We start from the raw sequence: 18,973 nt of genomic DNA, 5'->3' as shown, positions 1-18,973 counted from the left end.
TCATACTGCTCAAAGATCACTGAGTGTAGCTTTAAGACTCACCATGTCATACTGCTCAAAGATCACTGAGTGTAGCTTTAAGACTCACCATGTCACACTGCTCAAAGATCACTGAGTGTAGCTTTAAGACTCACCATGTCACACTGCTCAAAGATCACTGAGTGTAGCTTTAAGACTCACCATGTCACACTGCTCAAAGATCACTGAGTGTAGCTTTAAGACTCACCATGTCACACTGCTCAAAGATCACTGAGTGTGGCTTTAAGACTCACCATGTCACACTGCTCAAAGATCACTGAGTGTAGCTTTAAGACTCACCATGTCATACTGGTAGCTTTAAGACTCACCATGTCACACTGCTCAAAGATCACTGAGTGTAGCTTTAAGACTCACCATGTCATACTGGTAGCTTTAAGACTCACCATGTCATACTGCTCAAAGATCACTGAGTGTAGCTTTAAGACTCACCATGTCATACTGCTCAAAGATCACTGAGTGTAGCTTTAAGACTCACCATGTCACACTGCTCAAAGATCACTGAGTGTGACTTTAAGACTCACCGGGCAGTATTATGTGTGTCTTAAGTACCAGGTCTTATGACTTAACGTAAGACCTGGAGGTGTGGTCAATGCTGTTTGGCCACTCAGAATAGCCAAATGGCATTGACCACGCCTCCAGGTCTTAAGTTAAGTAATAAGACCTGGTACTTAAGACACACATGTCATACTGCTCAAAGATCACTGAGTGTGACTTTAACACTCACATTCACTGATGTGAATCATGGTGCTGAAGTACCTAGACAGAACACTAGATGGCGGCGTTCAAAGTGTTTAGACTCACCATGTCATACTGATCAAAGATCTTGTTGAACTCTACTCTGTTCATCTGGACTTCCTGTGAAAGACAGAGATGGAGCAACAGTGAACGACAGGAGAGAGTAATCATACAGTGATTTAAATAATCACACCTGTGTGAAGTGAGGGGTGCTCTTATCATCGTACATCATCATGACGTAAAATAGACACTATGCCTATTTGCTCAGACACTATGAGGTAAAATTCACAGACAGACAGACAGACAGACAGACCTGGAAGCGTAGTAGGAAGTTCTCCTCATCCGGTAGGAGCCTGCACAGTAGAAATGGAACACAGCCGGTGTTAGATCGAAAGAGCAACGCTCTACACACACACACACACACACACACACACACACACACACACACACACACACACACACACACACACACACACACACCGTCCGTATATCTAGGTGTGCCCTGGGATTTTTAGGCTATGAAAAGTGTGCCCTGGCAGAAAAAAGGTTGGGAAACACTGCATTAGGAAACGGTCCTTAGGAAACGGTCCCCCCATGACCACAGGTGCACGTTCCAACATGGTGACGGGCCCGGGTGCACATATTCTGTTTAGCAGCGCACTGGTTGCGTTATGTGTACGCCTACGCCCATGACTCTGGTTGCGTTATGTGTACGCCTACGCCCATGACTCTGGTTGCGTTATGTGTACGCCCATGACTCTGACAGCATACAACTGGTTGCGTTATGTGTACGCCTACGCCCATGACTCTGGTTGCGTTATGTGTACGCCTACGCCCATGACTCTGGTTGCGTTATGTGTACGCCTACGCCCATGACTCTGACAGCATACAACTGGTTGCGTTATGTGTACGCCTACGCCCATGACTCTGACAGCGTTATGTGTACGCCTACGCCCATGACTCTGACAGCGTTATGTGTACGCCTACGCCCATGACTCTGGTTGCGTTATGTGTACGCCTACGCCCATGACTCTGACAGCGTTATGTGTACGCCTACGCCCATGACTCTGACAGCGTTATGTGTACGCCTACGCCCATGACTCTGACAGCGTTATGTGTACGCCTACGCCCATGACTCTGGTTGCGTTATGTGTACGCCTACGCCCATGACTCTGACAGCGTTATGTGTACGCCTACGCCCATGACTCTGGTTGCGTTATGTGTACGCCTACGCCCATGACTCTGACAGCGTTATGTGTACGCCTACGCCCATGACTCTGACAGCGTTATGTGTACGCCTACGCCCATGACTCTGACAGCGTTATGTGTACGCCTACGCCCATGACTCTGACAGCGTTATGTGTACGCCTACGCCCATGACTCTGACAGCGTTATGTGTACGCCTACTCCCATGACTCTGGTTGCGTTATGTGTACGCCTACGCCCATGACTCTGACAGCGTTATGTGTACGCCTACGCCCATGACTCTGGTTGCGTTATGTGTACGCCTACGCCCATGACTCTGACAGCGTTATGTGTACGCCTACGCCCATGACTCTGGTTGCGTTATGTGTACGCCTACGCCCATGACTCTGGTTGCGTTATGTGTACGCCTACTCCCATGACTCTGACAGCGTTATGTGTACGCCTACGCCCATGACTCTGGTTGCGTTATGTGTACGCCCATGACTCTGACAGCATACAACTGGTTGCGTTATGTGTACGCCTACGCCCATGACTCTGGTTGCGTTATGTGTACGCCTACGCCCATGACTCTGGTTGCGTTATGTGTACGCCTACGCCCATGACTCTGGTTGCGTTATGTGTACGCCTACGCCCATGACTCTGGTTGCGTTATGTGTACGCCTACTCCCATGACTCTGGTTGCGTTATGTGTACGCCTACGCCCATGACTCTGACAGCGTTATGTGTACGCCTACGCCCATGACTCTGACAGCATACAACTGGAACCAAATGGACCCTTATGGGTTCTGCTTAAACCTTGCAGGATGTGTGTTGTGAACTTATATATTTTCCACATCCCTTTTCCTTCTACACCAAATGTCTCAAAACAACACAGCTTTCGTCATTGGAATTGTATTCTGAAACGCACTGTACACGTTGTTTTGGGTGCAGGTCACCACCAGTCTTGTGACATTTTTAAACGGGACCAGCAAATATTCTAAACTGTTGTGCGATTCTGCCATTGATAGTCATATTCTTCAAGTCGGGAGCCACGGATTAATGTGAACCCGCAGCACGGGTTAGTCATACCCGGCAGCGCATGTCGGGAGCCGCGGTGTTGTAGGTGTGGTATGAACCCCGAGAGTCACAGCACCCACCTGGCCATCTCAGACAGACACAGCTTCCCGTCGTTGTTGGCGTCAAAGATTTTGAGCTGAAAGAAAACGCAACATTACTGCAGTTATTAAAGACAGTGTAGACTATCAGTAGTTGTAAATGTAACAGCTTATAGCGCGGATTTCTTTGGCACTGGCGCCACGTTGTGGCTTATAGAGGAAGCTCAGATTGTGTTAAAGACGGGCCAACAGGCTTATAGAGGAAGCTCAGATTGTGTTAAAGACGCCAACAGATCATTTTAAAACCGTGGCTTTCAACCCTTTTCATATCAAGATCCATTATTTATTCGGCATTTGAGCCACAGACCACCATTTGATGACATTTAGCTTCTCAGACCCACATTTGTTGTCCACATTTCCATGCTCTAATACATTTAAAAGTAGTACGCATGGTATACGTACCGTAGTCACGGTGTATTCGTCCAGTTTGTCCTCGTCGTATGTCCTGTTAGCCTTCAGTAGCAGGTCCTTGAGGAAGTTCTAGAAACGACAACAACCTGTTAGTCTTCAGTAGCAGGTCCTTGAGGAAGTTCTAGAAACGACAACAACCTGTTAGCCTTCAGTAGCAGGTCCTTGAGGAAGTTCTAGAAACAACACCAACCTGTTAGCCTTCAATTGCAGGTCCTTGAGGAAGTTCTATAAACAACAACAACAACCTGTTAGTCTTCAGTAGCAGGTCCTTGAGGAAGTTCTAGAAACAACACCAACCTGTTAGCCTTCAATTGCAGGTCCTTGAGGAAGTTCTAGAAACAACAACAACAACCTGTTAGTCTTCAGTAGCAAGTCATTGAGGAAGTTCTAGAAACGACAACAACAACCTGTTAGTCTTCAGTAGCAGGTCCCTGAGGAAGTTCTAGAAACGACAACAACAACCTGTTAGTCTTCAGTAGCAGGTCCTTGAGGAAGTTCTAGAAACAACAACAACCTGTTAGCCTTCAGTAGCAGGTCCTTGAGAAAGTTCTATAAACAACAACAACCTGTTAGCCTTCAGTAGCAGGTCCTTGAGAAAGTTCTAGAAACAACAACAACCTGTTAGCCTTCAGTAGCAGGTCCTTGAGGAAGTTCTAGAAACGACAACAACAACCTGTTAGTCTTCAGTAGCAGGTCCTTGAGGAAGTTCTAGAAACGACAACAACAACCTGTTAGTCTTCAGTAGCAGGTCCTTGAGGAAGTTCTAGAAATGACAACAACCTGTTTGCCTTCAGTAGCAGGTCCTTGAGGAAGTTCTAGAAACAACAACAACCTGTTAGTCTTCAGTAGCAGGTCCTTGAGGAAGTTCTAGAAACAACAACAACAACAACCTGTTAGTCTTCAGTAGCAGGTCATTGAGGAAGTTCTAGAAACGACAACAACAACCTGTTAGTCTTCAGTAGCAGGTCCTTGAGGAAGTTCTAGAAACGACAACAACAACCTGTTAGTCTTCAGTAGCAGGTCCTTTAGGAAGTTCTAGAAACAACAACAACCTGTTAGCCTTCAGTAGCAGGTCCTTGAGAAAGTTCTATAAACAACAAGAACTACAACCTGTTAGTCTTCAGTAGCAGGTCCTTGAGGAAGTTCTAGAAACAACAACAACCTGTTAGCCTTCAGTAGCAGGTCCTTGAGAAAGTTCTATAAACAACAACAACCTGTTAGCCTTCAGTAGCAGGTCCTTGAGAAAGTTCTAGAAACAACAACAACCTGTTAGTCTTCAGTAGCAGGTCATTGAGGAAGTTCTAGAAACGACAACAACAACCTGTTAGTCTTCAGTAGCAGGTCCTTGAGGAAGTTCTAGAAACGACAACAACAACCTGTTAGTCTTCAGTAGCAGGTCCTTGAGGAAGTTCTAGAAATGACAACAACCTGTTTGCCTTCAGTAGCAGGTCCTTGAGGAAGTTCTAGAAACAACAACAACCTGTTAGTCTTCAGTAGCAGGTCCTTGAGGAAGTTCTAGAAACAACAACAACCTGTTAGTCTTCAGTAGCAGGTCATTGAGGAAGTTCTAGAAACGACAACAACAACAACCTGTTAGTCTTCAGTAGCAGGTCCTTTAGGAAGTTCTAGAAACAACAACAACCTGTTAGCCTTCAGTAGCAGGTCCTTGAGGAAGTTCTAGAAACAACAACAACAACCTGTTAGTCTTCAGTAGCAGGTCCTTGAGGAAGTTCTAGAAACCACAACAACAACCTGCTAGTCTTCAGTAGCAGGTCCTTGAGGAAGTTCTAGAAACCACAACAACAACCTGCTAGTCTTCAGTAGCAGGTCCTTGAGGAAGTTCTAGAAACCACAACAACAACCTGCTAGTCTTCAGTAGCAGGTCCTTGAGGAAGTTCTAGAAACCACAACAACAACCTGCTAGCCTTCAGTAGCAGGTCCTTGAGGAAGTTCTAGAAACCACAACAACAACCTGCTAGTCTTCAGTAGCAGGTCCTTGAGGAAGTTCTAGAAACCACAACAACAACCTGCTAGCCTTCAGTAGCAGGTCCTTGAGGAAGTTCTAGAAACCACAACAACAACCTGCTAGCCTTCAGTAGCAGGTCCTTGAGGAAGTTCTAGAAACCACAACAACAACCTGCTAGCCTTCAGTAGCAGCTCCTTGACACCCTGTCTTCTCTGTGTCTCCTGTGTGCTCTGTGTGTTGCACGGTTCGCACTTCATTTCCAATGGGCTTCACGGTGGTTTTGACGAGACAAGCTTGCTCCATTGCTGTCTTCTGCCCCCCACCCCCCCATGGAGCAAGCAGGCAGCATGCTTGTCTCGTCAAAACCAGAGTGTAGAGTAGGAGAGTAGTGACACGCTTTGATCTCGCCGCTAAGCGGGCGTCTATGGGCTATAGTTCCAAACATTGCTCCTATGGCTGGAACTATCCCATTGAGATAGAATGAGCACTTCCGCATTCCATTGTTACAATGGGAGTCAATGCTAGTGTGTCGCCACTCTCTTACTATATTACTCTGGTCAAAACCATGTGACTCCCGTTGAAAATTAATTGCGAGCTGTCCTCTGAAAACCTGTGTGGTTTGCCCTCATCTGATTGGACAGTATACGGTGACATAACCAATCGATCGTGTTGCGAATGTTGCAACTTTGTGCTGAAGCGCACGCACGCACACACGCACACGCACACACGCACACACGCACACGCACACGGCAAAATAACAGCTGCCAAACAGAAGGAATGTCACAGTTGTGCCCTCTGGCACAAGTCAACTCTCCACTTTCGTACCAACAACGTTTTGGCAGTTCTCCCTTTATCCTATCATTCACAAAGTCACAGAAATGTGTTCTCTCTCTCTCTCTCTCTCTCTCTCTCTCTCTCTCTGTGCCAGGAGCAGGACGGCGGGTGTATTGAATAAGCAGAAATGCTAATGTTTTCAGATCAATCACTGGAGACAAACTCTCTTTGTGTTGTCCCCTGTAGCTTAATGTAACTCTGTGTGTGTGTTGTCCCCTGTAGCTTAATGTAACTCTGTGTGTGTGTGTTGTCCCCTGTAGCTTAATGTAACTCTCTGTGTGTGTGTTGTCCCCTGTAGCTTAATGTAACTCTCTGTGTGTGTGTTGTCCCCTGTAGCTTAATGTAACTCTGTGTGTGTTGTCCCCTGTAGCTTAATGTAACTCTCTGTGTGTGTTGTCCCCTGTAGCTTAATGTAACTCTCTGTGTGTGTTGTCCCCTGTAGCTTAATGTAACTCTCTGTGTGTGTTGTCCCCTGTAGCTTAATGTAACTCTGTGTGTGTGTTGTCCCCTGTAGCTTAATGTAACTCTGTGTGTGTGTTGTCCCCTGTAGCTTAATGTAACTCTCTGTGTGTTGTCCCCTGTAGCTTAATGTAACTCTCTGTGTGTGTTGTCCCCTGTAGCTTAATGTAACTCTCTGTGTGTGTTGTCCCCTGTAGCTTAATGTAACTCTCTCTGTGTGTGTTGTCCCCTGTAGCTTAATGTAACTCTCTGTGTGTGTTGTCCCCTGTAGCTTAATGTAACTCTGTGTGTGTGTTGTCCCCTGTAGCTTAATGTAACTCTCTGTGTGTGTTGTCCCCTGTAGCTTAATGTAACTCTCTGTGTGTGTTGTCCCCTGTAGCTTAATGTAACTATCTGTGTGTGTTGTCCCCTGTAGCTTAATGTAACTCTCTGTGTGTGTTGTCCCCTGTAGCTTAATGTAACTCTCTGTGTGTGTTGTCCCCTGTAGCTTAATGTAACTCTCTGTGTGTGTTGTCCCCTGTAGCTTAATGTAACTCTCTGTGTGTGTTGTCCCCTGTAGCTTAATGTAACTCTCTGTGTGTGTTGTCCCCTGTAGCTTAATGTAACTCTCTGTGTGTGTTGTCCCCTGTAGCTTAATGCAACTCTCTGTGTGTGTTGTCCTGTAGCTTAATGTAACTCTCTGTGTGTGTGTTGTCCCCTGTAGCTTAATGTAACTCTCTGTGTGTGTTGTCCCCTGTAGCTTAATGTAACTCTCTCTGTGTGTTGTCCCCTGTAGCTTAATGTAACTCTCTGTGTGTGTGTTGTCCCCTGTAGCTTAATGTAACTCTCTCTGTGTGTGTTGTCCCCTGTAGCTTAATGCAACTCTCTGTGTGTGTTGTCCCCTGTAGCTTAATGTAACTATCTCTGTGTTGTCCCCTGTAGCTTAATGTAACTCTCTCTGTGTGTGTTGTCCCCTGTAGCTTAATGTAACTCTCTCTGTGTGTGTTGTCCCCTGTAGCTTAATGTAACTCTCTGTGTGTGTTGTCCCCTGTAGCTTAATGTAACTCTCTCTGTGTGTGTTGTCCCCTGTAGCTTAATGTAACTCTCTCTGTGTGTGTTGTCCCCTGTAGCTTAATGTAACTCTCTCTGTGTGTGTTGTCCCCTGTAGCTTAATGCAACTCTCTCTGTGTGTGTTGTCCCCTGTAGCTTAATGTAACTCTCTCTGTGTGTTGTCCCCTGTAGCTTAATGTAACTCTCTGTGTGTGTTGTCCCCTGTAGCTTAATGTAACTCTCTGTGTGTGTTGTCCCCTGTAGCTTAATGTAACTCTCTGTGTGTGTTGTCCCCTGTAGCTTAATGTAACTCTCTGTGTGTTGTCCCCTGTAGCTTAATGTAACTCTCTGTGTGTGTTGTCCCCTGTAGCTTAATGTAACTCTCTGTGTGTTGTCCCCTGTAGCTTAATGTAACTCTCTGTGTGTGTTGTCCCCTGTACCTTAATGTAACTCTCTGTGTGTGTTGTCCCCTGTAGCTTAATGTAACTCTGTGTGTGTTGTCCCCTGTACCTTAATGTAACTCTCTGTGTGTGTTGTCCCCTGTAGCTTAATGTAACTCTCTCTGTGTGTGTTGTCCCCTGTAGCTTAATGTAACTCTCTCTGTGTGTGTTGTCCCCTGTAGCTTAATGTAACTCTCTCTGTGTGTGTTGTCCCCTGTAGCTTAATGTAACTCTCTCTGTGTGTGTTGTCCCCTGTAGCTTAATGTAACTCTCTCTGTGTGTGTTGTCCCCTGTAGCTTAATGTAACTCTCTCTGTGTGTGTTGTCCCCTGTAGCTTAATGTAACTCTCTCTGTGTGTTGTCCCCTGTAGCTTAATGTAACTCTCTGTGTGTGTTGTCCCCTGTAGCTTAATGTAACTCTCTGTGTGTGTTGTCCCCTGTACCTTAATGTAACTCTGTGTGTGTTGTCCCCTGTACCTTAATGTAACTCTCTGTGTGTGTTGTCCCCTGTACCTTAATGTAACTCTCTGTGTGTGTTGTCCCCTGTAGCTTAATGTAACTCTGTGTGTGTGTTGTCCCCTGTAGCTTAATGTAACTCTCTGTGTGTGTGTTGTCCCCTGTAGCTTAATGTAACTCTCTGTGTGTGTTGTCCCCTGTACCTTAATGTAACTCTCTGTGTGTGTTGTCCCCTGTAGCTTAATGTAACTCTGTGTGTGTGTTGTCCCCTGTAGCTTAATGTAACTCTCTCTGTGTGTGTTGTCCCCTGTAGCTTAATGTAACTCTCTCTGTGTGTGTTGTCCCCTGTAGCTTAATGTAACTCTCTCTGTGTGTGTTGTCCCCTGTAGCTTAATGTAACTCTCTCTGTGTGTGTTGTCCCCTGTAGCTTAATGTAACTCTCTCTGTGTGTGTTGTCCCCTGTAGCTTAATGTAACTCTCTCTGTGTGTGTTGTCCCCTGTAGCTTAATGTAACTCTCTCTGTGTGTTGTCCCCTGTAGCTTAATGTAACTCTCTGTGTGTGTTGTCCCCTGTACCTTAATGTAACTCTCTGTGTGTGTTGTCCCCTGTAGCTTAATGTAACTCTGTGTGTGTTGTCCCCTGTACCTTAATGTAACTCTCTGTGTGTGTTGTCCCCTGTACCTTAATGTAACTCTCTGTGTGTGTTGTCCCCTGTAGCTTAATGTAACTCTGTGTGTGTGTTGTCCCCTGTAGCTTAATGTAACTCTCTGTGTGTGTGTTGTCCCCTGTACCTTAATGTAACTCTCTGTGTGTGTTGTCCCCTGTACCTTAATGTAACTCTCTGTGTGTGTTGTCCCCTGTAGCTTAATGTAACTCTGTGTGTGTGTTGTCCCCTGTAGCTTAATGTAACTCTCTGTGTGTGTTGTCCCCTGTAGCTTAATGTAACTCTCTGTGTGTGTTGTCCTGTAGCTTAATGTAACTCTCTGTGTGTTGTCCCCTGTAGCTTAATGTAACTCTGTGTGTGTTGTCCCCTGTAGCTTAATGTAACTCTGTGTGTGTGTTGTCCCCTGTAGCTTAATGTAACTCTGTGTGTGTGTTGTCCCCTGTAGCTTAATGTAACTCTCTGTGTGTTGTCCCCTGTAGCTTAATGTAACTCTCTGTGTGTGTTGTCCCCTGTAGCTTAATGTAACTCTCTGTGTGTGTTGTCCTGTAGCTTAATGTAACTCTCTGTGTGTGTTGTCCCCTGTAGCTTAATGTAACTCTGTGTGTGTGTTGTCCCCTGTAGCTTAATGTAACTCTGTGTGTGTGTTGTCCCCTGTAGCTTAATGTAACTCTGTGTGTGTGTTGTCCCCTGTAGCTTAATGTAACTCTGTGTGTGTGTTGTCCCCTGTAGCTTAATGTAACTCTCTGTGTGTGTTGTCCTGTAGCTTAATGTAACTCTGTGTGTTGTCCCCTGTAGCTTAATGTAACTCTCTGTGTGTGTTGTCCCCTGTAGCTTAATGTAACTCTGTGTGTTGTCCCCTGTAGCTTAATGTAACTCTCTGTGTGTTGTCCCCTGTAGCTTAATGTAACTCTCTCTGTGTGTTGTCCCCTGTAGCTTAATGTAACTCTCTGTGTGTGTTGTCCCCTGTAGCTTAATGTAACTCTCTGTGTGTTGTCCCCTGTAGCTTAATGTAACTCTCTGTGTGTGTTGTCCCCTGTAGCTTAATGTAACTCTCTGTGTGTGTTGTCCCCTGTAGCTTAATGTAACTCTCTGTGTGTGTTGTCCCCTGTAGCTTAATGTAACTCTCTCTGTGTGTTGTCCCCTGTAGCTTAATGTAACTCTCTGTGTGTGTTGTCCCCTGTAGCTTAATGTAACTCTGTGTGTGTTGTCCCCTGTAGCTTAATGTAACTCTCTGTGTGTGTTGTCCCCTGTAGCTTAATGTAACTCTCTGTGTGTGTTGTCCCCTGTAGCTTAATGTAACTCTCTGTGTGTGTTGTCCCCTGTAGCTTAATGTAACTCTCTGTGTGTTGTCCCCTGTAGCTTAATGTAACTCTCTGTGTGTGTTGTCCCCTGTAGCTTAATGTAACTCTCTGTGTGTGTTGTCCCCTGTAGCTTAATGCAACTCTCTCTGTGTGTTGTCCCCTGTAGCTTAATGTAACTCTGTGTGTGTTGTCCCCTGTAGCTTAATGCAACTCTGTGTGTGTGTGTTGTCCCCTGTAGCTTAATGCAACTCTGTGTGTGTGTTGTCCCCTGTAGCTTAATGTAACTCTCTCTGTGTGTTGTCCCCTGTAGCTTAATGCAACTCTCTCTGTGTGTTGTCCCCTGTAGCTTAATGTAACTCTGTGTGTGTTGTCCCCTGTAGCTTAATGCAACTCTGTGTGTGTGTTGTCCCCTGTAGCTTAATGTAACTCTCTGTGTGTGTTGTCCCCTGTAGCTTAATGTAACTCTCTGTGTGTGTTGTCCCCTGTAGCTTAATGTAACTCTCTGTGTGTGTTGTCCCCTGTAGCTTAATGCAACTCTGTGTGTGTGTTGTCCCCTGTAGCTTAATGTAACTCTCTGTGTGTGTTGTCCCCTGTAGCTTAATGTAACTCTCTGTGTGTGTTGTCCCCTGTAGCTTAATGCAACTCTGTGTGTGTGTTGTCCCCTGTAGCTTAATGTAACTCTCTGTGTGTGTTGTCCCCTGTAGCTTAATGCAACTCTGTGTGTGTGTTGTCCCCTGTAGCTTAATGTAACTCTCTGTGTGTGTTGTCCCCTGTAGCTTAATGTAACTCTCTCTGTGTGTGTTGTCCCCTGTAGCTTAATGTAACTCTCTCTGTGTGTGTTGTCCCCTGTAGCTTAATGTAACTCTCTGTGTGTGTTGTCCCCTGTAGCTTAATGCAACTCTGTGTGTGTGTTGTCCCCTGTAGCTTAATGTAACTCTCTGTGTGTGTTGTCCCCTGTAGCTTAATGTAACTCTCTCTGTGTGTGTTGTCCCCTGTAGCTTAATGTAACTCTCTCTGTGTGTGTTGTCCCCTGTAGCTTAATGTAACTCTCTCTGTGTGTTGTCCCCTGTAGCTTAATGTAACTATCTGTGTGTGTTGTCCCCTGTAGCTTAATGTAACTCTCTGTGTGTGTTGTCCCCTGTAGCTTAATGTAACTCTCTGTGTGTGTTGTCCCCTGTAGCTTAATGTAACTCTCTCTGTGTGTGTTGTCCCCTGTAGCTTAATGTAACTCTCTCTGTGTGTTGTCCCCTGTAGCTTAATGTAACTCTCTCTGTGTGTTGTCCCCTGTAGCTTAATGTAACTCTCTGTGTGTTGTCCCCTGTAGCTTAATGTAACTCTCTGTGTGTGTTGTCCCCTGTAGCTTAATGTAACTCTGTGTGTGTTGTCCCCTGTAGCTTAATGTAACTCTCTGTGTGTTGTCCCCTGTAGCTTAATGTAACTCTCTGTGTGTGTTGTCCCCTGTAGCTTAATGTAACTCTCTCTGTGTGTTGTCCCCTGTAGCTTAATGTAACTCTGTGTGTGTGTTGTCCCCTGTAGCTTAATGTAACTCTCTCTGTGTGTTGTCCCCTGTAGCTTAATGTAACTCTGTGTGTGTGTGTTGTCCCCTGTAGCTTAATGTAACTCTCTGTGTGTGTTGTCCCCTGTAGCTTAATGTAACTCTGTGTGTGTGTTGTCCCCTGTAGCTTAATGTAACTCTCTCTGTGTGTGTTGTCCCCTGTAGCTTAATGTAACTCTCTCTGTGTGTTGTCCCCTGTAGCTTAATGTAACTATCTGTGTGTGTTGTCCCCTGTAGCTTAATGTAACTCTCTGTGTGTGTTGTCCCCTGTAGCTTAATGTAACTCTCTGTGTGTGTTGTCCCCTGTAGCTTAATGTAACTCTCTCTGTGTGTGTTGTCCCCTGTAGCTTAATGTAACTATCTCTGTGTTGTCCCCTGTAGCTTAATGTAACTCTCTCTGTGTGTGTTGTCCCCTGTAGCTTAATGTAACTCTCTCTGTGTGTGTTGTCCCCTGTAGCTTAATGTAACTCTCTCTGTGTGTTGTCCCCTGTAGCTTAATGTAACTCTCTGTGTGTGTGTTGTCCCCTGTAGCTTAATGTAACTCTCTGTGTGTTGTCCCCTGTAGCTTAATGTAACTCTCTGTGTGTGTTGTCCCCTGTAGCTTAATGTAACTCTGTGTGTGTTGTCCCCTGTAGCTTAATGTAACTCTCTGTGTGTTGTCCCCTGTAGCTTAATGTAACTCTCTGTGTGTGTTGTCCCCTGTAGCTTAATGTAACTCTCTCTGTGTGTTGTCCCCTGTAGCTTAATGTAACTCTCTCTGTGTGTTGTCCCCTGTAGCTTAATGTAACTCTCTCTGTGTGTTGTCCCCTGTAGCTTAATGTAACTCTCTGTGTGTTGTCCCCTGTAGCTTAATGTAACTCTCTGTGTGTTGTCCCCTGTAGCTTAATGTAACTCTCTGTGTGTGTTGTCCCCTGTAGCTTAATGTAACTCTGTGTGTGTGTTGTCCCCTGTAGCTTAATGTAACTATCTGTGTGTGTTGTCCCCTGTAGCTTAATGTAACTCTCTGTGTGTTGTCCCCTGTAGCTTAATGTAACTCTGTGTGTGTTGTCCCCTGTAGCTTAATGTAACTCTCTGTGTGTTGTCCCCTGTAGCTTAATGTAACTCTCTGTGTGTTGTCCCCTGTAGCTTAATGTAACTCTGTGTGTGTTGTCCCCTGTAGCTTAATGTAACTCTCTGTGTGTGTTGTCCCCTGTAGCTTAATGTAACTCTGTGTGTGTTGTCCCCTGTAGCTTAATGTAACTCTCTGTGTGTTGTCCCCTGTAGCTTAATGTAACTCTCTGTGTGTGTTGTCCCCTGTAGCTTAATGTAACTCTCTCTGTGTGTTGTCCCCTGTAGCTTAATGTAACTCTCTCTGTGTGTTGTCCCCTGTAGCTTAATGTAACTCTCTCTGTGTGTTGTCCCCTGTAGCTTAATGTAACTCTCTCTGTGTGTTGTCCCCTGTAGCTTAATGTAACTCTCTGTGTGTTGTCCCCTGTAGCTTAATGTAACTCTCTGTGTGTTGTCCCCTGTAGCTTAATGTAACTCTCTGTGTGTGTTGTCCCCTGTAGCTTAATGTAACTCTCTGTGTGTGTTGTCCCCTGTAGCTTAATGTAACTCTCTGTGTGTTGTCCCCTGTAGCTTAATGTAACTCTCTGTGTGTTGTCCCCTGTAGCTTAATGTAACTCTCTGTGTGTTGTCCCCTGTAGCTTAATGTAACTCTCTGTGTGTGTTGTCCCCTGTAGCTTAATGTAACTCTGTGTGTGTGTTGTCCCCTGTAGCTTAATGTAACTCTCTGTGTGTGTTGTCCCCTGTAGCTTAATGTAACTCTCTGTGTGTTGTCCCCTGTAGCTTAATGTAACTCTCTGTGTGTGTTGTCCCCTGTAGCTTAATGTAACTCTCTGTGTGTGTTGTCCCCTGTAGCTTAATGTAACTCTCTGTGTGTGTTGTCCCCTGTAGCTTAATGTAACTCTCTGTGTGTGTTGTCCCCTGTAGCTTAATGTAACTCTCTGTGTGTGTTGTCCCCTGTAGCTTAATGTAACTCTCTGTGTGTTGTCCCCTGTAGCTTAATGTAACTCTCTGTGTGTGTTGTCCCCTGTAGCTTAATGTAACTCTGTGTGTGTTGTCCCCTGTAGCTTAATGTAACTCTCTGTGTGTGTTGTCCCCTGTAGCTTAATGTAACTCTCTGTGTGTGTTGTCCCCTGTAGCTTAATGTAACTCTGTGTGTGTGTTGTCCCCTGTAGCTTAATGTAACTCTCTCTGTGTGTGTTGTCCCCTGTAGCTTAATGTAACTCTCTGTGTGTTGTCCCCTGTAGCTTAATGTAACTCTCTGTGTGTGTTGTCCCCTGTAGCTTAATGTAACTCTCTGTGTGTTGTCCCCTGTAGCTTAATGTAACTCTCTGTGTGTTGTCCCCTGTAGCTTAATGTAACTCTCTGTGTGTTGTCCCCTGTAGCTTAATGTAACTCTGTGTGTGTTGTCCCCTGTAGCTTAATGTAACTCTCTGTGTGTGTTGTCCCCTGTAGCTTAATGTAACTCTCTGTGTGTTGTCCCCTGTAGCTTAATGTAACTCTCTGTGTGTGTTGTCCCCTGTAGCTTAATGTAACTCTGTGTGTGTTGTCCCCTGTAGCTTAATGTAACTCTCTGTGTGTTGTCCCCTGTAGCTTAATGTAACTCTCTGTGTGTGTTGTCCCCTGTAGCTTAATGTAACTCTCTGTGTGTGTTGTCCCCTGTAGCTTAATGTAACTCTCTCTGTGTGTTGTCCCCTGTAGCTTAATGTAACTCTCTGTGTGTTGTCCCCTGTAGCTTAATGTAACTCTGTGTGTGTGTTGTCCCCTGTAGCTTAATGTAACTATCTGTGTGTTGTCCCCTGTAGCTTAATGTAACTCTCTGTGTGTTGTCCCCTGTAGCTTAATGTAACTCTCTGTGTGTGTTGTCCCCTGTAGCTTAATGTAACTCTGTGTGTGTTGTCCCCTGTAGCTTAATGTAACTCTGTGTGTGTGTTGTCCCCTGTAGCTTAATGTAACTCTGTGTGTGTGTTGTCCCCTGTAGCTTAATGTAACTCTCTGTGTGTGTTGTCCCCTGTAGCTTAATGTAACTCTCTGTGTGTTGTCCCCTGTAGCTTAATGTAACTCTCTGTGTGTGTTGTCCCCTGTAGCTTAATGTAACTCTCTGTGTGTTGTCCCCTGTAGCTTAATGTAACTCTGTGTGTGTTGTCCCCTGTAGCTTAATGTAACTCTCTGTGTGTGTTGTCCCCTGTAGCTTAATGTAACTCTCTGTGTGTTGTCCCCTGTAGCTTAATGTAACTCTCTGTGTGTGTTGTCCCCTGTAGCTTAATGTAACTCTGTGTGTGTTGTCCCCTGTAGCTTAATGTAACTCTCTGTGTGTTGTCCCCTGTAGCTTAATGTAACTCTCTGTGTGTGTTGTCCCCTGTAGCTTAATGTAACTCTCTGTGTGTGTTGTCCCCTGTAGCTTAATGTAACTCTCTGTGTGTTGTCCCCTGTAGCTTAATGTAACTCTCTGTGTGTTGTCCCCTGTAGCTTAATGTAACTCTCTGTGTGTGTTGTCCCCTGTAGCTTAATGTAACTCTCTCTGTGTGTGTTGTCCCCTGTAGCTTAATGTAACTCTCTGTGTGTGTTGTCCCCTGTAGCTTAATGTAACTCTCTGTGTGTGTTGTCCCCTGTAGCTTAATGTAACTCTCTGTGTGTTGTCCCCTGTAGCTTAATGTAACTCTGTGTGTGTGTTGTCCCCTGTAGCTTAATGTAACTATCTGTGTGTTGTCCCCTGTAGCTTAATGTAACTCTCTGTGTGTTGTCCCCTGTAGCTTAATGTAACTCTCTGTGTGTGTTGTCCCCTGTAGCTTAATGTAACTCTCTGTGTGTGTTGTCCCCTGTAGCTTAATGTAACTCTCTCTGTGTGTGTTGTCCCCTGTAGCTTAATGTAACTCTCTGTGTGTGTGTTGTCCCCTGTAGCTTAATGTAACTCTCTGTGTGTGTTGTCCCCTGTAGCTTAATGTAACTCTCTGTGTGTGTTGTCCCCTGTAGCTTAATGTAACTCTGTGTGTGTGTTGTCCCCTGTAGCTTAATGTAACTCTCTGTGTGTGTTGTCCCCTGTAGCTTAATGTAACTCTCTGTGTGTGTTGTCCCCTGTAGCTTAATGTAACTCTCTGTGTGTGTTGTCCCCTGTAGCTTAATGTAACTCTCTGTGTGTGTTGTCCCCTGTAGCTTAATGTAACTCTCTGTGTGTGTTGTCCCCTGTAGCTTAATGTAACTCTCTCTGTGTGTTGTCCCCTGTAGCTTAATGTAACTCTCTCTGTGTGTGTTGTCCCCTGTAGCTTAATGTAACTCTCTCTGTGTGTGTTGTCCCCTGTAGCTTAATGTAACTCTGTGTGTGTTGTCCCCTGTAGCTTAATGTAACTCTCTGTGTGTTGTCCCCTGTAGCTTAATGTAACTCTCTCTGTGTGTTGTCCCCTGTAGCTTAATGTAACTCTCTGTGTGTGTTGTCCCCTGTAGCTTAATGTAACTCTCTGTGTGTGTTGTCCCCTGTAGCTTAATGTAACTCTGTGTGTGTGTGTTGTCCCCTGTAGCTTAATGTAACTCTCTGTGTGTGTTGTCCCCTGTAGCTTAATGTAACTCTGTGTGTGTGTTGTCCCCTGTAGCTTAATGTAACTCTCTCTGTGTGTGTTGTCCCCTGTAGCTTAATGTAACTCTGTGTGTGTTGTCCCCTGTAGCTTAATGTAACTCTCTGTGTGTTGTCCCCTGTAGCTTAATGTAACTCTCTGTGTGTTGTCCCCTGTAGCTTAATGTAACTCTCTGTGTGTGTTGTCCCCTGTAGCTTAATGTAACTCTCTGTGTGTGTTGTCCCCTGTAGCTTAATGTAACTCTCTCTGTGTGTGTTGTCCCCTGTAGCTTAATGTAACTCTGTGTGTGTGTTGTCCCCTGTAGCTTAATGTAACTCTCTTTGTGTTGTCCCCTGTAGCTTAATGTAACTCTGTGTGTTGTCCCCTGTAGCTTAATGTAACTCTCTGTGTGTTGTCCCCTGTAGCTTAATGTAACTCTGTGTGTTGTCCCCTGTAGCTTAATGTAACTCTGTGTGTGTGTTGTCCCCTGTAGCTTAATGTAACTCTCTGTGTGTGTGTTGTCCCCTGTAGCTTAATGTAACTCTGTGTGTGTTGTCCCCTGTAGCTTAATGTAACTCTCTGTGTGTTGTCCCCTGTAGCTTAATGTAACTCTCTGTGTGTGTTGTCCCCTGTAGCTTAATGTAACTCTCTTTGTGTTGTCCCCTGTAGCTTAATGTAACTCTCTGTGTGTGTTGTCCCCTGTAGCTTAATGTAACTCTCTGTGTGTGTTGTCCCCTGTAGCTTAATGTAACTCTCTGTGTGTTGTCCCCTGTAGCTTAATGTAACTCTGTGTGTGTTGTCCCCTGTAGCTTAATGTAACTCTGTGTGTGTTGTCCCCTGTAGCTGTATGTAACTCTGTGTGTGTGTTGTCCCCTGTAGCTTAATGCAACTCTGTGTGTGTGTGTTGTCCCCTGTAGCTTCATGTAACTCTGTGTGTGTGTGTTGTCCCCTGTAGCTTAATGCAACTCTGTGTGTGTGTGTGTTGTCCCCTGTAGCTTAATGTAACTCTGTGTGTGTGTTGTCCCCTGTAGCTTAATGTAACTCTCTGTGTGTTGTCCCCTGTAGCTTAATGTAACTCTCTGTGTGTGTTGTCCCCTGTAGCTTAATGTAACTCTCTTTGTGTTGTCCCCTGTAGCTTAATGTAACTCTCTGTGTGTGTTGTCCCCTGTAGCTTAATGTAACTCTCTGTGTGTGTTGTCCCCTGTAGCTTAATGTAACTCTCTGTGTGTTGTCCCCTGTAGCTTAATGTAACTCTGTGTGTGTGTTGTCCCCTGTAGCTTAATGTAACTCTCTGTGTGTGTTGTCCCCTGTAGCTTAATGTAACTCTGTGTGTGTTGTCCCCTGTAGCTTAATGTAACTCTGTGTGTGTGTTGTCCCCTGTAGCTTAATGTAACTCTCTGTGTGTGTTGTCCCCTGTAGCTTAATGTAACTCTGTGTGTGTTGTCCCCTGTAGCTTAATGTAACTCTGTGTGTGTTGTCCCCTGTAGCTTAATGCAACTCTGTGTGTGTGTGTGTTGTCCCCTGTAGCTTAATGTAACTCTGTGTGTGTGTGTTGTCCCCTGTAGCTTAATGTAACTCTCTGTGTGTTGTCCCCTGTAGCTTAATGTAACTCTGTGTGTGTGTTGTCCCCTGTAGCTTAATGTAACTCTGTGTGTGTGTTGTCCCCTGTAGCTTAATGTAACTCTCTGTGTGTGTTGTCCCCTGTAGCTTAATGTAACTCTGTGTGTGTTGTCCCCTGTAGCTTAATGTAACTCTGTGTGTGTTGTCCCCTGTAGCTTAATGCAACTCTGTGTGTGTGTGTGTTGTCCCCTGTAGCTTAATGTAACTCTGTGTGTGTGTGTTGTCCCCTGTAGCTTAATGCAACTCTGTGTGTGTGTGTGTGTTGTCCCCTGTAGCTTAATGCAACTCTGTGTGTGTGTGTGTTGTCCCCTGTAGCTTAATGTAACTCTGTGTGTGTTGTCCCCTGTAGCTTAATGTAACTCTCTCTGTGTGTGTTGTCCCCTGTAGCTTAATGTAACTCTCTCTGTGTGTGTTGTCCCCTGTAGCTTAATGTAACTCTGTGTGTGTTGTCCCCTGTAGCTTAATGTAACTCTCTCTGTGTGTTGTCCCCTGTAGCTTAATGTAACTCTCTGT

At 45.2% G+C, this 18,973-nt stretch overlaps 1 protein-coding gene across 1 annotated transcript in view; it reads right to left on the bottom strand.

Annotated features, from left to right (window-relative positions):
• Window positions 1–18,973, bottom strand: part of calb1 (calbindin 1) — a gene marked incomplete at both ends in the record, with an annotated part of 104,485 nt that overhangs the window by 11,256 nt on the left and 74,256 nt on the right. The window contains 4 exons of the mRNA XM_079503889.1: window positions 841–894; window positions 1,088–1,127; window positions 3,117–3,172; window positions 3,537–3,614. Coding sequence (XP_079360015.1) covers window positions 841–894; window positions 1,088–1,127; window positions 3,117–3,172; window positions 3,537–3,614 — 228 coding nt within the window. The remainder of the gene's footprint in view (window positions 1–840; window positions 895–1,087; window positions 1,128–3,116; window positions 3,173–3,536; window positions 3,615–18,973) is intronic.

Source organism: Electrona antarctica (genome assembly GCF_951216825.1).
Source record: "Electrona antarctica genome assembly, chromosome: 6".
NCBI lineage: Eukaryota > Metazoa > Chordata > Actinopteri > Myctophiformes > Myctophidae > Electrona > Electrona antarctica.
The sequence above is the reverse complement of the archived record's forward strand: the minus strand, read 5'-3'. Positions and strand labels throughout refer to the sequence as shown.